Source organism: Anthonomus grandis, chromosome 11, assembly GCF_022605725.1.
Source record: "Anthonomus grandis grandis chromosome 11, icAntGran1.3, whole genome shotgun sequence".
Lineage (NCBI taxonomy): Eukaryota > Metazoa > Arthropoda > Insecta > Coleoptera > Curculionidae > Anthonomus > Anthonomus grandis.
In genome coordinates, this window is record NC_065556.1 from 22,356,358 (window position 1) to 22,374,483 (window position 18,126).

At 29.7% G+C, this 18,126-nt stretch overlaps 3 protein-coding genes across 3 annotated transcripts; all 3 read right to left on the reverse strand.

The window, feature by feature from the left end:
* Nucleotides 1–5,376: 5,376 nt before the first annotated feature.
* LOC126742247 (NADH dehydrogenase [ubiquinone] 1 alpha subcomplex subunit 6-like) lies at nt 5,377–7,840 on the reverse strand. Its single transcript, XM_050448875.1, has 3 exons — nt 7,648–7,840; nt 7,471–7,586; nt 5,377–5,595 (listed from the first exon to the last, which is right to left on the reverse strand). The coding sequence occupies exons 1-3, from the start codon at nt 7,769–7,771 to the stop codon at nt 5,467–5,469; spliced, it is 369 nt and encodes a 122-aa protein (XP_050304832.1). The 5' UTR covers nt 7,772–7,840; the 3' UTR covers nt 5,377–5,466.
* A 306-nt stretch (nt 7,841–8,146) lies between these two features.
* Nucleotides 8,147–9,665, reverse strand: LOC126742246 (venom serine carboxypeptidase-like). The gene is made up of 2 exons (XM_050448874.1): nt 9,600–9,665; nt 8,147–9,544 (listed from the first exon to the last, which is right to left on the reverse strand). Coding segments are annotated over exons 1-2 (1,347 nt in total). The 5' UTR covers nt 9,601–9,665; the 3' UTR covers nt 8,147–8,198.
* A 4,164-nt stretch (nt 9,666–13,829) lies between these two features.
* Nucleotides 13,830–17,136, reverse strand: LOC126742244 (venom serine carboxypeptidase-like). The gene is made up of 4 exons (XM_050448872.1): nt 16,789–17,136; nt 16,610–16,738; nt 16,423–16,557; nt 13,830–14,775 (listed from the first exon to the last, which is right to left on the reverse strand). The coding sequence occupies exons 1-4, from the start codon at nt 17,006–17,008 to the stop codon at nt 13,862–13,864; spliced, it is 1,398 nt and encodes a 465-aa protein (XP_050304829.1). The 5' UTR covers nt 17,009–17,136; the 3' UTR covers nt 13,830–13,861.
* Between the last annotated feature and the right edge of the window lie 990 nt (nt 17,137–18,126).

The following is an 18,126-nucleotide window of genomic DNA, read 5'->3' on the forward strand; positions in this document are numbered from 1 at the left end:
CTGTTTGATGTTTTCATTCATTTTTAATAGTAATATAGAGAAGTTTCTGAGAGTTTCTTAGTTTGAATGTAAAATGGTGGTTGCAAGCTAAGGACTTCAAATGAATATATTGCCTTATTGGTTACAAAATAGCAATCAATATTGGTTCCTCAAATTAAAATAAGTAAAAACTAATTGAGTTATCCATTTCCAAAACTCGTTTTGTCACTTTTATTGAAATTACAGAGAATCGAAAAAAACTGTTAATTTTTGTTTATGTTTACCTAAGTGCTTATTTTTTTTACTAAAGGGTAATAAATACATTATTTAATTTTTTTTGGGTAATATGGTTAGTAAAATTTTAAAGAAGTTTAAAAAAAATTAGATTAAAAAATCAACAAGTCTAGTTTTGGAACCGTAGCACCAATAAAACAAGTTTTGGAACTGATATTTTAAAAATAAGTCGTTGCAGAATAAATCATAATCGACTTTTAAAGTTAGTCTATCTATATTACATAGAAATATGCTAATATTAGCAAAATGATAAAAGTAATTTTTTTGACTTATAAAACATCAAATTATACCCGTAATTCATCCTCTTCAGGGACTTCAGTGGCTAATTCATCTTCATCCACTTCGTTTGGCGCTAAATCTTCACCTGGTTCATCAAAGGCATTTTCATCCTGTATAGCTGTAACATAATACTGAAGCCTTGGATTTTCTTGCCACTTTACTCGAAAGTGAAGTGTTAACAATTTGTTAACGTTTTCTAATTTATCTGCTTAACATTTTTCTTAACACCTAAGTCTTTTGGTCTTATAGAAAGAACAGACTTTCCTTTTTTAAAAATGCTGGAATTTGTTCCTAGGTCATTTTTATAAAATTGTTCACCTCTTAATACAACAGTTCCTGTATTATTACGAGATAAAATGAAACGTTTGGTCGGGGCAAATGAGAAGTGCCAACTTTGAAGAGATTTAAAGGCCCTTTCAGACGTTTCTTTCCAATCAAAGACAGTAAAATCCTTTAAAGGTTGTAGTACAGTACCAAATCTTGCAAAAATATTTAAATACTCCTCTGGGTCTAATATTGATTCTTCCTTATTTACAATACGTTCAATATTTCCAAAGACTCTATCCAGGGGTATATAAGAGTTTCCTAGTACTGGAAATGTTATAATAATATTTTTTAATGACATCGGAGCCTCACTAAAAAACTTAATCAACATATGCCTAACATGGATCGATTCTTGTTTTGCCCCCCGCAACCGTCGCAGAAAAGGCGTACAGATTGTTACCTGGAAAAAATATTAATTAAAATGTTTAAAAGATTAAAATCATTTTAGGTCATACCTGCTAAATTTAGGAGTTGAAGTCGATGATAAACACACGAAACAATCTCATTAGCCCCTTTGGACGTTCTGTTTCATTCCAAGTGTAAATAAAAGTGTTTTCTGGTATCTGTTTTGATTTGGAAGATCCCTGGCAAATAGTAAAGTTGTACTGATAAAGCTGCCTACTAAAATAGGTTTGCTGGTCTGGAATTTTAGGCAAAACCATATTTTTTTGACAGTCAAAAGACAAGGTAATCTCATATTCCCTATTTCGCCGAAGCAATTCAAAAAATGCATTTGCTTTTAATTTATGGATGCGACTAGCTGCCATTGCGTCTATTTTTTCCTTTTGTGTCTTGGCTTGTCGAATTTGAACCCCAAAATTTAGACAACGAGAGCATACATCTGTCACAGGGCTGGCAAAGCTAACATTAAATTTTTGTACAAAAATTTGTGTGAAAAACTCGTCCGGGTTTTTTGATCTATATAACTTCCAAAGTTTTTTATATTTAAACTACTTGGCATGTACTGTTTTGTCACATTTGCGTTTCGGCAGTAGTGAGACTGTAATGGATTCAATCCTTTAAGAATAATGCAACCACGGCTTGTTTCACTGTACAAATATTTTCTGCAGATATTTTGCAAACGGAGTTTAGATATAGATAAAAAACGAATAATAGTTTTTTGACAAACTTGCATTTTTAAGTACCTTCCATCTCTTTTGGTTTGTATAAAATATTTAATTGCAACGGATTTTCGAAATTTTGTTTCATGCACTACAGGCTTTCGATTTTTCTTTGGTAATTTAGCTGAACAATTTTTCAGTAAAAACATATCTTGATTAACTTTATCTTTCGATTTATAAAAGAGCTCCTGAAATTTTCTTATATCTTGCATTGTTAGACTTGCACATTGGTAACAAGAATTAGCAAGATGCTTACAATCGGGCATTTTGGGTAATGATTTAGGCGTGTGCCTAAAATTACCAAAAAAATTGTTGTTAATAAGTAAAAATTAAAAAAAAATCTGCAGACTTACCCAGCTGCTTTTTTTATCTTTTTCTTCCAGGATGACTCATTCTGTAAGCAGACTTAAGTATTTAAATAAAATAAACAAACACACTTGTTAATTACAACACTGAAACAGAATACTAAATAAATTAATAAGACCACGTCATTTCTTTAGACATTTTTTGACCGCCAATCGCATCGCCATAGTTTAATCTGTGTATTAGGTCAGTTACGGACCTGTAATTTTATGGCGCAGAATATTTCATACCAATAAGGCAAGTTTTGGGACTTTATATAAAAAAAAGACAGTTTTGGATCTACAAAGCAAATATATAAGTTTAGTTGGAACTGTACCTTATTTTAAGAGCTAATTTTAAAATGGATAAGATGAGTTTTGGTAATGTTTCTTATTATATTTAAGTTTATTTTAGTATGTAGTTTAATTATATACCAAAAACTCAAATTCGGTAAAAAGTGACAAAACGAGTTTTGGAAATGGATAACTCAATTATTAATAAAATGTCTAAGACAAAAATGAAAAAAATTTAAAAGAAGCAGGATAAATGTTTTTAAAAACTTCACATAAAAATATAATAAGCATTTATCTAAAACATTACCTGACAAAATCATAAATAGACATAATAGCTAATACAATTTTAACTATTGCAGTACCAGCATTTGTCAGTCTTATGCTTAATTTTTTTTTCCAAAAATAGTTCTGGTGTTCACTCCTTTGTAGCACTCTGGAAATGCGTTATAACCGCACTCTGGAAATGCGTTTTGATAACCATAAAATTCAACCATTTTTATAAAGAGTTGTACTTTGCCTTGGCACAGCTAGCTGATGTTGATTTCTTGCATTAATAGGCCCAGACTTTAGTGAATATTTGTACTATAATATACTGTTATATCTTTAATTTATTAAAGATGTGCGGAGAAAAAATTGTCATACTTTTACTAGTGTATATCGTTTTTGGGAATAAGATTTTTTATTAATAGTCAATGCATGGCTTTGCCAGAAAGTAAGGCGATAATAGACTGAACATATGCGCAATTGGTAATTCCAGGGCAACGTTTAAAGTTTTGTGGCTTATAATTGCAGAAGTGTCATCTACAAATTGAGCGAGAGTAACGCCCTTGCTAGACATAAAATAGAACGAATCATTGATATATATTAAGGGGGCTAAGATTGAGCCTTGAGGAGACAAATCCCACTAAGACCAGATTGAGCTACCTTATTTTTAAACTTTATTCTTTCATGTAATTTGTACCCTTTAAGAACGACCTTCTAGGAATGATCTAATTGACTTCAGAGAGACACCTATACTACTAGCCCTTTCTAATTTTTCATATAGAATTTCGTGATTAGATTAAAAGCTTTTCTTACATCAAAATAGTCTCTAAAAGTTAAGCCTCCTGTGTCCAAAGACTGGAGTAGGTCATGAATTTGGTTGTTTAAAGCCGTATAAGTTGACCTATTTGTTATAAATTAACCATGCTGGGCCTTAGTAAAATAGCCCCTGTAAATGATAACAGTTATTATCCATTTATACATTGCTTTCTCTGAAATTTTAGAAAATATTGTCGGTATCTACAGGTCTATAGTTCTAAAGTTTACTTTTCTCACCTTTTTTGAATATAGGAAGGGCTTGTGAGGTTTTTAGCTGAGATGGGAAGCAACCATCGGAGAATGAGTCGTTTTTAAAGGTTTTAATAATAAATGTGCCAAAAGGCCAATGATATTTGCAAGTATCTGATCTAAGTCAGCAGATTTCTTTTTTGATACTTCCCGAATGATTTGAAGTGTTTTAAGTTCATCTACAGGAGCTGAAAATATTGAGTTAAATTATTTTTCTTAATTGTATTGTTCTTCCTTCCAGATGTCCCAACTTATACCATAAGACTAGAGCAGCAAAGTGTGTGTTTCCGAGGCAGTTGATATTTTAAAATTAATTCCAGTTGAAGATGAATATTTAATTTATTTTCTATTTCTATTACCGTAAAAGAAATAAGGATTAAAAGGAGGTGAATGTTTATCAGGGAGTTAAATTCATTTTTTTCCAACTGCCTGGAAGAATCACAAAAGCTTGTTTTTCATTTCCCTAGGAATTGAAATCGTGTTTCCTCTATTCCTACTGCCTGAAAACTACTTTACATTTCGAGGCAGTTGAGTAATATGCCTTAATTTAGTCGTTTTCATCTCCCTAGAAGAACTAGATATGAGAGCAACGTACATTTTTGAGTTTTCCAGGAAGTTGAAGTAAAATTTTATTTCCTCTTCTTTATCCTAATATAATAAATGTTTTATAATAATAAAACATTAATTATAATAAATGTTTTATTATATTATATAAAAAAAGGTTTTTTTTTTATAATTTTATTATGTAGTAACTAGTCTTCGTCCGATTTTTACCAATTTTAACGTAATTTCTACCGTTGACTTGTTGACTTCGAGGCAGTTGAGTAATATGCCTTAATTTAGTCGTTTTTATCTCCCTAGAAGAACTAGATATGAGAGCAACGTACATTTTTGAGTTTTTCCAGGAAGTTGAAGTAAAATTTTATTTCCTCTTCTTTATCTTAATATAATAAATGTTTTATAATAATAAAACATTAATTATAATAAATGTTTTATTATATTATATAAAAAAAGGGTTTTTTTAATAATTTTATTATGTAGTAACTAGTCTTCGTCCGATTTTACCAATTTTAACGTAATTTCTACCCTTGACTTGTATCATGTAGTGCGAATACATAAGTGGATCTGATGATGCCTAGTATGGGCGAAACACGTATAAATCCTTTGACTATAATTTAATAAATTTGAGACCTATGACTTAGCGCTTATTTCATTACTATTTACTTCTTAAATGTTCCTGGAATGTCCACAGTTACTTCAGAACATTTATAAATAGTCTGGTAATTTCAAATCTAAGGTCAAATGTTAAAAGTCTAATCAAAGACAGTCGATTTCCTTATTGTACTGAATAATTAGATTATTTTAACTGAGTCCAATAAAATGGCTCTATGTATTTTTAGGAATGAATACAGGGGTTTCTTTAAGACTACTCTTTATTGTTTCTAGGTTTTTTTCTTTAACAAATTTAAATTATAACATCATTTACACTTAGTTCTACCAACAGCCTATTCCTTTCCAGCCAAAAACTTTGATAAGAAATCCTTAGGTTTGGGCGCCCAGGTGTCCTTAAAGTAGGCCATTATGTGGCCCTTCTGTTTCCATATATGTACCACTTCTTGCAGCTCCATTTGGCCCTAGAAAAAAAGCATTTAAAATGTACAGCATTTAAGGCATAGATTCTTATATTAATTTAAGGTTGGACAGGCAACATTATTTTTCAAAAGTCCACGAATATAATGTCCTTAACTTTTTGAATGATAATAAGGGAAAAAATTCCTGGAAGACAATTATTATACATAAATACCTGAAAGAAATAAATTGCTTCATAACAACCTAATATTATCATTAACAACCTAGACATAATGAAGTATGGCTTAAAATAACTGGAATGTAATTGAAAATGCCTCAAAAAATTGGAATGAACAAGATAGAACAAGATCAGGTTCATGAAAAAAACCTAACTATATGAATGACCATCTCAATGCCAAGACTTAAATCTCATTGAACATCTTTGAGAAGTCTAAGATCGCCAGATTCGGATCAATTCTGATAGTAACATCAATTGTTTAATATTATAAACTTCAAGTTGTCACAAATTCCCCTAGAAACTCCAAAAATTAATTGACTCTATGCCTAAAAGATGCAAGGCAGTTGTAGGTGCTAAAGGATATTCTGCAACATACTAAAAAAAGTGTATATCTTTATTATTATGTTAATAACTTGCTTTTTATGAAATAATAAAAGTTTCCATACTTCTTTTCATTAATATAGATACCAGAGTCAACAACTGACTTATATTTAGTAAATTTGGTTCATTAACCCACTAATGAATATTGACCCTATCAAATTGTCACTGTCATTGTAATTCCTATGATTATTGCTTGGCTTAATCTATGTAAAATTGTTAATTTTAATATTAAGTTTGGTGCCAGTGAGACGTCCCCTATTTATCAATAAAATGCATAAACATAAGAAGCAGTATTATAAGACGTAGGGAGGAACTGCTAGCTCTCTAGTAACTTGTTGGCAAACGAAAGTTGTTGCAATAAGAAGAGAATTGTAAACTATTAAACAGTAAAATTCCAAAATAGGTTCAGAAATAGTTAGGTAAGTTAAGACTGAAAAAAATATGTAAATAGCCATATGCGATTTGGTGAAGTTATAAATAATTAGAGCTGATTTTTAAATACTGGGCAAGGAAATGTTATAGTGCCTGATTTATCTTCATGTTTCTTTATAATTCATATAAAGGAACATGTAAATTCATTAAAGTAATAAATGATGTTTTTAGTACTGGCATGTCTCCCAAAGGATTAAAAATTACAAAAAACCACTTAGTTTATTAATCAAGATTAGAAAGTTATTGAAAGTTGTTGAAAAAATATATTAATTATGACCGATTTCGATATGGATTTCTAGCTAACTGTAACACACTAAGTAGTACTTTTATTTCGATAAATTTTACTTTAGCGAACCTAGAACAGGGAAATATTTTAATGGCTTATTCAAAAGGCATTTGATTGGCATACCTCATGATCTTTGGATTAGAAAACTTGGAAATATGGAATTTAGAGTTTAGGAAATTAGAGAGTTAAAGTCCAGTGCAATGATATATTAGAATGGTCACCCGTCAAAACACCAGCATTTTACTTCTCAAACAATGTAAATAGAAGGTGGATGACATTGTTACACCTGCCAATGTCATCCACCTTCTATTTACATTGTTTGAGAAGTAAAATGCTGGTGGTTTGACGGGTGACCATTCTAATATATAGTTGCACTGGACTTTACCTACTAATATAAGTTATATTTATGGATTAAAATATATTACATAGAAATAGTCTGTGGTACCAATAATTTAAGTAGGTATTGATTAGGAGATTGCCCGAATGCACATATTTTTATAAAGTGTAATTGACTAATGAAATAGAAGCTTTTGCGATTAGAAATTAATATTTTAATGAATATCTACTACTTCAAGGAGCAACTAACAAAGTTCAGATACACACCTTAATGACCAACATATCAATGATCCTCACATCTTGAATATTCTTGTGTTTAGTAAACTCCTCTCTTAGTTTTTCCCTTAACTGTACCTCACTTTTAGGAATATCGTATTGTTTTACTAAAATTTCAAGTGATTACATAAACCCCACTTTTTTGGGGTTAACCCTAATGCTACTTACCAATGTAAGGGATTTGCCTGTACCATGCCTTATATAAAGTAAGAACACGCTTTCTGGCTTCCTCCTTATCAAGGGACAATATCGGTTTTACTTGTTTAACTGTTGAACGGACGGCTTGGGCCATTTTAATTAATTAAAAAATAAAATTATTTGAATGTTTTGATTTATTTGAGAAATTGAAATGACAGCAAACAGATGACACTGACAGACGTCAAAGTATTATTGACAACCTCGTCCAACGTTGTCAAAGTTAAACATCTACCGAAAAAATGCGTAAATTAATGAGATAAGAAATTATTTTAAAAGGTCACAAATGCCATAAATATAAACAATAATTGAAAATCACTATAATACCCTTAATCCAACGTAATAAGAATAGACATGGAAGTCAAGTGGGGTACTAAAAATTACAAGTGTTTAGGCAACCCGTGGTGCAACCTATTTAAAAAGAGCCCGCCACTTTATCCAGTCCTAGAAACTCTTAAGTAATCACAAATAATTGAAGAAAATCGTGAAATTATATTGACTATAATAATAATATATCATCAAAATCAATTTAAGGTTATATTTCTAACAAACTTATAAATTAAATCGCATGCTCTCTTAGGTTGATATAAAGGAACCATGTGGCCAGCATTCAGTAAAATCACTTCAGTAAAGTTGTTCACCGATTTCCAATATCCAGCAATTTCATCATCCACATGCCAAATATTCCTTTTAGCTCTCAAATAATCATTTCTACTGTCAAAATTAATATTCCTAATTAAGTTCACCATCAACGGGTACGGATCTAAAGTGTCCAATTGACCATTATACAAAAGAACTGAGTAATTGTTTATTAACTCCCCTAACCATTCACTCACGCCTTTTGTCTTGTCTTCAAACAAATATTGCGCAACTATTGAATCGGTGGTACCATAAGACACATTTCCTATATGAATTTCTGGTCTAATGTGAGGCTGAGTCAAGTAATCTTCGAAATAATAAGGATCTTCAGGAAGCAAGCTTTGGTGGTTGTAACTTTGTGGTATTCCAGATGCTTCCAGAGCCACTTCTCTTATTTTATTTAAAAGAGTCGTTGAAGCTGTAAAATTTTCTTTATCAACAGCTAACAGAAATTCTCCATGTAAATCGTCCAAAGTAGATTTAACATTCTCATCAATAAGTCCTAAATAGTACAAATATGCCCCATAATCTGCTTGATATTTGGCATCAGTTAGTGGGTTTCCAATGGCAAGTCCCTTTAAGTTAATTTTTAAAGATGCAGATGGGTTCTTTTGATGAATTGTATGTGAAATTGCTGGCACATAATGACCACCATAAGACTCTCCGGTTATAAAAAAGTCATTCTGCTGAAGCTCTGGAAATAATGTGAAAAACTGGATTAAAGCATCATAGAGATGTTCTCCGACTTGAGTTTCGTTTGAGACAAATCCCTCGTTGGTGAAGCTAAAGCCTGTTCCAACTGGATTATCTATAAAAATTACAGAATGATTAGCAATCCAGGTGTATTCTCTATAACTGATCTTTAAGTTTTCATCAAGAACATATGGTCCATTTTCAGTGAAAGTTGCATAAATACTAGAAGCACCAGGACCACCCTGAAGCCATAAGACCACCGGGTCATTTTCTGGATTGTTTTGAGATAAGAAGAGCCAGAAGAATAGGTTCGAGTCAGTTGGTTCATCCACTGTAAAATATCCTGAATAGCTGGATATCGCGCCGTTCGGTCCTACTAAATCTGGATATGTTACTGCCGATGCTTCTTTGGCTTCTGATATTCGTCCTTGGGATATTAAGGGTGTTAGTATAAGAGGATTTCCAAGATCAGTTAGTTGAGAAGGCTTTGGTGTGATTACTAACAGCATCAGAAGTGGAATCTTATGATAATTATTCACTGAAAATGTTAATATTTTATATTTTTTACAAAAATTAGGAAAGTTGGCACTTACTTTTGATGAAGAGTGTCTGGAGATACTACTTACAATGTACGGCCTACGTAAGATAACGGAATGCTTTAACTCAATTTATTAATTAATTGATTTAAGGTGATAAGGAATATATGGTCTGATAAACCCACATGTGAAGTATATTTAGTTTATACAGAGTGGCCAGCGTAATTTCAAACGATTTAAAAATGTTTTGAAAAAAATATAATTTTTCCATTTTTTTTTAAGTTTATACCCCAGAAAATTCTTAATGTGCCTTATTGAGGACACTTGAGCGCACATCAATGTCTAAGTTTTAAGGCTCTAGTTCAGTTAGTTTAATTGACAAGAGACTTCAAAGTTATCCTTAGTCATTAATTTAGTATTTTATATTAAAATTTAATTTAAACCGCCTGCAGAAACCTGCTCATATCTAAAAAATTAACAATTTTTTTTTGAAAATTCTTGATGTGTCTTGCTGAGGACATTTAAGCGCAAGCCACTATCTAGGGTTTAAGAATCTAATTCCGTTAGTTTTATTTAAAAAAGACTTCAAAGTTATCCCTAATAAATAATTTAATTATTTATGTTGCAATTATATTTAAACCGCCTGGACAAACCTGCTGATATCTCAAAAACTAACAATGTGTTCTTGAAAGTTCTTAATGTGTTTTGTTAAGGACACTTGAGCGCCCGCCACTGTCTAAATTTTAACTCTCTAATTACGTTAGTTTCCTTGGCAAAAGACTTCAAAATTATCCCTAATAAATAATTTAATTTTTTATACTAAATTTTTTATAAACCGCCTGCACAAACCTCCTCATATAAATTTAGGAAAATAGAAACAGCGCCTATAAGTTTTTTCCTATTAAATTAAAAAAAAATCATAGAATAATAGTCTTTATTAAAAAGTAATGCTTAGTTTCCATTGCAATAAGAAGGAAATCAAGTTTTTCCATAAAATCGGAGAAAATTCGATATTATTTAATTTTAGTTTTTTCCTGTGTTTTTAAATTCTTTAAAAAAACTTATTGTTGATTTTCTTTTACTCATGGCTATCCTAAGTTATTCCTTTTTTTTAATAATTCAAAAAAATGTATTTAAAATGTACATATATATGTAGTTTCCATTGCAATAAGAGGAAATTCTATAAAAAAATTAATTGATTTTCCACAGCTACTTTAAGTTGTTGCCAAAAATGATTTTTGCCAGAAAATTTTATAAGCACAATTGTCGCGAAAAGGTGGTTCCTATTAAAAGACAAATTTTTTGTTGAGATTCGACGCGAAAAGGGTATACTTTGGCAATAAAAATGATGAATGGCACCTTACCTTTGGAATTTCTGGATGTGAGTTTCGCAGGAATCCCTGATTTCCTCTGGAGAACTTGACTGGATTCTGCTTGTTTCAAAGCATTCACTTAGATTAGATTTTCTTAAAAACAATGTAGACTTTTGCGAAAAAGAACTTGCGAAAAACTACCTTTTGAGAATTACTTTTTTAATATGCTTGGAGAGACAGAGACGACTGGTGGCGCTTAAGTAATCGCAAGACTGCTAAGTCGTCTGCGCATCCAGGTGCCAACCAAGTATTGCCAATTTATAAATATAAAAATTTAACTTTAGACGCGGGAAATAATTGTTGCAGCGAGAACAATATTTGTAACTTATTATCAAAGAAATAATTTTTCTTTTTTATTTTTTTTGTATTTAATCAAAGTTATGGAGAGAGTATGAAAAAAAATTAATTTAATAAATTTTTCACATTTTAACTCATAAATTAAAAAGTCAAAATCACTCATATCTCTTTCTGTTAATTTAAAAAAAAATCTTTAAAAATTAGCATTTACATATAGATCCGTTGCAACAAGAAAAAATCACATTTTTCTATAGAATTCGAAAAAATTCGATATTTCAAATTTTTGATTTTGGCCTATTTTCTTTCCTATTTCAGTGATTTTCAATAAGTGTCTAAGTTTCTAAGTGTCCTTCATCTACATACTTTCTAAGGTTATATACATTTATTATTGAAATTTGGATGTTTTTGTATTAGGGAAAACATGTGTGGAATTTGATAGGATATATTTATGTACTGGCTTTGATTATTTTTTTTCTCGCCAATGTTCGTAAGGAGTTTGAAAATAAGCTTTTTTATTGTCTTGCTAATAACGGCACGCATTTTGAACATTTAATAAAATAAATTTGTTAAACTAATTAAATTTGTTTTTCTACCCTACCTCTTTACACTTTAATTGCTTTCTTTCCGATATCCCAGAAATCTGAAAATATAGACATGCGCATTTCTTCGGTAAAATGTTCATTACATTTGTATCTACAAATGTGATTCTACGGTTTAACTGATTTTGCTTCATGAACTTCACCCCGCCGTCCAACGTACCTTTGGCCAGAGTTACGCTCTAGTTTTGCTTTGGATCGCTTCCACTGTGCTATTTTTCGTGTTCGTTTCCTGGATGTACTTGCTTGAGGTTCTCTTTCTGCTATGCTAAGCTCTGAATCTGAAGAAGACTGTGAACGTGAATCAATTTTATTTTTTTTTACAACCATTGATAGCATAATGAATGCCCTTTAAAATAATGTATCACACCATGGGGTAGTTATTATTTCTAGACATTTTCGCTAACTATTTGCTTACACATTTACCGATTTCATTTTTTTTGGCGCCGTTGAATAGAGAGTTTTACGCTCCTTACTATGATGTATCACACGATGGGGGTTCCCATTTGACATATTAAAGTGAGGTTAGCTGGAGGTGAGGAGGTGATTGACAGAACTTCAGTAAATGCATAATTAAACGTCCCCCTGTATATCTCATTTGACGTGTTTTTTTTTTTTTTCAGAAAGTTATTAAGGGTGGATCGTTTTGAAATTAAAGCACTGTATAGACATTTTTGTTTTTTATAGTGTTATAGTGTTATAAGTACACACAAGTATTTATTTACTTGCTTTTTTTGTATGTGCTAGAATTTAATGTAAAAAAAAATTGGAATTATCATTGGAATTAGAAATAGTAAAAAATAATAAATGATCACTTATCACAGACTAGAAAAACTTCTTTACCTTATTAGGTAAAAGATAAAATATTCATTTCAACGGTGATTTTTAGACATTCCAATTGTTACACATTATATGAAGGGTTCCATTTCAAAACTTGCATTGTAATGATATTATGTCGTTTCATAATCATATAAAATTTTTCCTATGATTTTAATATAGGCGACTGCGAGATTTGATATGTTTTAATTTGTTTAATTTATTTATTTGTTTAGTTTATTGACATAATTAGCGAATTTTTCTTAAAAAAAGAATAAGGCGAGTTTTGGAATGGAGCCCCTCATATATCATGACACTAACATAAAAAATCATAGTCGTTATAAATATTTCATCACAACAAAAAAAAAGGAACGGAATAAAAAAATATTTATTAAATTATTAAAAAATATTTATCTCAACATAAATTTGATGGTTTATCCAACATTAATTAGATTTTTTTCTCTTATCAATGCCTTTAAAATATTAAAAATGTAACTTATAGTAGCAATTTTGAAGTTTGTTTCATAAGTCAAAGTTATAATCAATGGTCAAACGTACTACTGCTCCAATATGAAAAAAATATTGTGATGATAAATACGTCATCACAAACCAAAACAAAAGAATGGACAAAAAAATTTAATTTATTTCATAAGCTAATAAGCCATTAAACAAAGTATGTCTTATTAGCTTAAAAATATTTAACATTTATCTTAACAGTAACTTAAAGACACTTTTATTCCCTTACTTCATTCTTTTAAATAAACTTGTCCAATAAATTAAGCTCATAATAGACCCATAAGCAGCAATATTTTTTATATATCTCTTTAAAAATAATTGAATATTTATTTCAGCATTGATTTTATAGGGTCGGTGATTCTGAGCCTTAAAAATAGGTTTCCCTTATCAATCATATAATTTTTATATTAAAAGTGATTTTTTAATGTAATGACCCTCATCTATTTTAATTTTAATGACTAGGCCGAGAATTTTAAATTTTGCCTAAAGAAGACAATTAATATATTTGAAACGTCGATAGACTTTTCGACCACATAAATCAACATAAATGTATTGATTCTGAACCCAATAAACCGCATTTATTTAACAACCTCATTAATAGGATAAAGTATAATTAAAAAACATACACTGTGATTTTCAAAATTCCACTACATCCACATAATTTTTTCTCTCATAAATAAAACTAACTGTTTTTATTATCAGTATTTTTATTAAAACCTACTTAAAAAAATGGCTTATTATTAGTAAATCTATTAATCATATCGAAGGCCCACTGAGGTTGATCATGCGGCACCATATGCCCTGCATTTCTCACCAACACCTCAGTTAAATTCCCTGCTACCTTCACATATCCTGCGATATCCTCTTGGACCATCCATAGATGTCTTGGAGCAGTTTTGTATATATCCGACCCGTCAAAAGTAAGTTTTTGCAAGTAATTCAAAGTAAGCGGATAAGCGACGATAATGTCTAGCTGCCCATTATAAATAAGGACTCTATAGTAGCTTAAAAGCTCAGAAATCCATGGAGCGACGCTTTGTAAAGCATCTTCTAAAAGCTGTTCTTCCACGGTGTTGTCGTCATGGAACGTTGCATTGCCTACGTGTATTGCTGCCCTAACGTCATTCCTTTGAATGTATTTAGCCATGAGGCCAAGCTCATATTCTATAAGGTCAACTGGGTTAAGAACGTTAAAATAGTTTTCAAACCCAGTAACATTTTTAAAAAACGACGAATTACTGAAGTCACCGTCCATTAAATTATCGAAAAAGTTGGCTGCTTTTGCCCATTCTTTGTTCTGGATCATTTGAAAACCCTCTTGTTCGAGCTTCTTGACTTCATTGCGGGTGTTATCGTCATACAGACCCAACTGATATAAATAATCTCCATATTCCAGTTGATTAATTGGATCTGAATATCCGTTGCCAATGGTTAATCCTTTTAAGTTTATTTTGGTTGTTGCTAAAGGGTTTTTGGTGTGGATGGTGTAGGCGATAGCTGGAACATATTTGCCTGCATACGATTCCCCACTTATGTAGAAATCGTTTGTTTGTAGGTTTGGAAACAGGGTGAAGAATTGTTGGAGGGTTTCGTATAGGTCCTCACCTACTTTTGTTTCGTTTTGGGCATAACCACCTAGAAAATGTTATGATTAAGGTGTCTCAAGATATAAAGAGTGTACTCAATATGTATATGAGTGCTTAGAAGGTACCTTTAATTATAAAGAAAATAGAAAATATTTTCGCGGAATGTTAATGGAGAAATTTTCTTTGAATATTCGGCAAATGCTTTTATAAAAAGTTGAACAAAAGCGTGAACAATTAAAGTGTTTTTCGATTTTAATTCCCATATAACGGGAGAATATTTTAGAAAATCCCTGGTTTGAATAAGAAACGCATATTTGTATATTTTTTTTTGCAAAAATGTAGTTAAAGAAAGAAGTTCTTGGTCTGAGCATGAACTGCTGTAAAATTTGAAAATATCTAAAAAGTGTGGGATATTTTGGTAAATTGTATTTATTTTAATTCTTCATTTCCCATAGAAAAGCCAGGAAAAAAAAATATATATAATATATTATATATACATATAACATACAAATATATATATATTTATGATTAATAAATATACATTTTTACTTTTTTTTTTAAATAACTATGGAAACCCATATGTTTTTGCGATTTTTTAGATTTTTTTTTGGAAATTATCAGACATAGAAATTTAGAAAACAAAATTATGAATTTGTATTTAATATAGTGGCAGAAAAAAAATGCAATAAGATCTCAATTTCCAATTAAGGAAAGGCAAGAAAAATAAGAGAATACCTTTTTAATCTTTTAAAGAAAATTTCATTAATATCAAATTTAAATATTGATATTTTAGAAAATATTTAAAATCCTGCAATCAAATTAAAACAATAAAAAAAATTTTAAAAAATATTCCTATAAGAAAATTGAAATTTTGGAATTTTAGATTTATTCATATAAAAAAAGTTAACGAAGAGATATTTAGTAAAACCTCTATTAGGCTCTACTAAAATAAAAATATATATATCATATAACACAAATGTATTGAAATTGTCTCGAATATTTTGAAAAATTGCATATATTATTGGTATTTATGTTCATCAAAATATAATACCAATTCTTAATTTTCAATAGAAAAGCTAGGAAATTGTAAATACATACTAATAATCTATGGAAATTTTTATTTATAAAAAAAATTAAAATTTCATAAAAATATACAAGGAAGACCAAAATATTTGTTCGATTTTTTAAAAAAAATAATTTTTCTTTATAAATTGTTGTCAAAATAAAAGTTCAATTCCCTATTGGGCAAAGACAAAAAAAAAAAGGAAAATAACTTTTTTAATCTTAAAAAATTATAAAATTTCATCTAAATCAAATTTAAAATTTAACAAATATAGAAGACAAAATAAAAATAGAACAAAAGTCTGCTAGGACAACGAAGAAAAAATAAAAAAATAGTAATTTTCATAAAAACCTACGTTTCAGTATTTTGAAAAATTTGGCAAACTGACAATTAAGAAAAAATATATATTTTTTAAATGATGTGAATAAAAGTACAATTTTTTTCAATAAGCATTAAAAGAAGCGAAAAAACGGTTTTATGATAAAATGAAGTAAAACCACTTCTTAAAAATAAAAAAAAATAAGAACTTCCTTTGTATTATGATTTATGGACCTAATAAGTAGTTATACAAAAAAAATTACACCGTACTAGCAAGAACATATAAATCATGCATCATTATCCCATTCCATTTACCTTCAGTGAAACTATATCCTGTTCCTACAGGATTATCAATGTACAGTACAGAATGAGTTTTTGTCCAGGAAAAAGGCCTTTCCTTAAGTCCACGTTCTGATTTGACTATAAAAGGGCCATTTTCTGAAAAGAGACCTAAAAAAAGCAAAATAAATGTATGTTGTCACTATAACAATTACTTATTTACCTATTAGGCTTGAAGCACCAGGACCTCCCTGCAGCCACAATATTATTGAAGCATTTTCATAATTACTTTCGCAGGGGAAGAACCAGAAAAACATGTTGGAGTTATAAAGTTTGTCAACAGTAAAAAAACCTATAAAAAATGTAAAAGTTTTTTAAAGCTGAATTAATTAAACTCCTTACCAGAATAACTAATTTTCTTTAAAAATCCATTAAAGTAAACCTCTGAGGCCATTTGTGCATCGTCAATTTTCCCTGCTTCAATCAGTGGGGTCAATAAAAGAGGAACTCCTGGATCATCTCCACTTTCCAACGGCCAAGAGTTCACCTTTGGATAACCGTTCATAAAAAACCCTTCGGTGGACATTATGAGGGCCAAAAACAATAACTGCTTAAATGACATGTTTTTCAAATAATTTAAAAAACGCACTTCACAACAATGATACAATACACAAAAATAAAAGAGGTTGATTCATATTCACGTATTCAAATACTAATGTGCATATTAAGTTGAAAATATTGCCCATCAGACCATTGTTGTAAAGTCGGTTTATCTTAAGTTACAAGGTCAATTTGATTATTATTAATTTTATGTGAGTCATAAGTAAATAGTGATTTGTCTGAGGTTTTTAGTGATTTACCGATATACATGCTGATAGGGTTATATATAGGGTGTTTCTTCAGAAATTTTGCTTTTTGTGAAAAATGATTTTTGTACTGGAATTTGATGACCACTGGTTTATTTTAAACGGATATCTTATATTTAATAAATTATTTTTTTAACAGTATCTACGTCTTAAGAACTTCTGTAATTATTTAATTTTCATCCTAAAAATGTCATTTAGATGTTTGAATCTAAAAATTATTATTTTTAACATTTACAAATTTTAGGTATTAACATATTAAGCAAACGAATTAAAAATGAATTTAGATCGTTAATTTTTTCATAACGAACATTTATATCTAAAAAGTAGTATTTTTTTTTAATCACTTATGGAACAGTAAATATATCGGTTCCTAATAGTAAAAATTAGGGATATATTGACTCTTGGGACCTTTTGAAAAAAACAGTAAAATCTTTATAGTACGAGGCAAGAAATTGGAGTTTTATATATTAAAAATTAATATGTAATAAATATTTATATAATATATAATGTCTTGTAATCAAAATTATAAAATAATTGACTCTTGGGATTCTCTGGAGGCTTTTTGGGCTCTTTTGAAAAAAACTTTTAAATTCCTATTATAATAGGAGTCGAAAAATTGTAATTTGAAGCACAAGAGTGCCTGTAAGCAACAAAATCATTTATCATTAATAAAATAGTACATATATTGATTCCTTATAGTAAATATTAAATAATTATTGCCTCCTGGGATTCTTTAGAAGCTTTTTAGACTTCTGAAAAAAAATTCCTATAATAGGAGTTAAGAAATTAGAATTTTAAATGTAGGAATTCCTGTAAGTAACAAAATCATTTATCAGTAAATATGTCGGTCCCTAATAGTCAAAATTAAAGAATT

Excerpts from the sequence above, each read along its gene's own strand:
- LOC126742247 (XM_050448875.1), bottom strand. The coding sequence starts at position 7,771 with ATGGCCCAAGCCGTCCGTTCAACAGTTAAACAAGTAAAACCGATATTG. Across the intron at positions 7,587-7,647 it reads CAGGCAAATCCCTTACATTG|TAAAACAATACGATATTCCT; the intron begins GTAAGTAGCATT and ends TTGAAATTTTAG. Across the intron at positions 5,596-7,470 it reads TTGATATGTTGGTCATTAAG|GGCCAAATGGAGCTGCAAGA; the intron begins GTGTGTATCTGA and ends CTTTTTTTCTAG.
- LOC126742244 (XM_050448872.1), bottom strand. The coding sequence starts at position 17,008 with ATGTCATTTAAGCAGTTATTGTTTTTGGCCCTCATAATGTCCACCGAA. Across the intron at positions 16,739-16,788 it reads AAAGAAAATTAGTTATTCTG|GTTTTTTTACTGTTGACAAA; the intron begins GTAAGGAGTTTA and ends CATTTTTTATAG. Across the intron at positions 14,776-16,422 it reads AGGATATAGTTTCACTGAAG|GTGGTTATGCCCAAAACGAA; the intron begins GTAAATGGAATG and ends AACATTTTCTAG.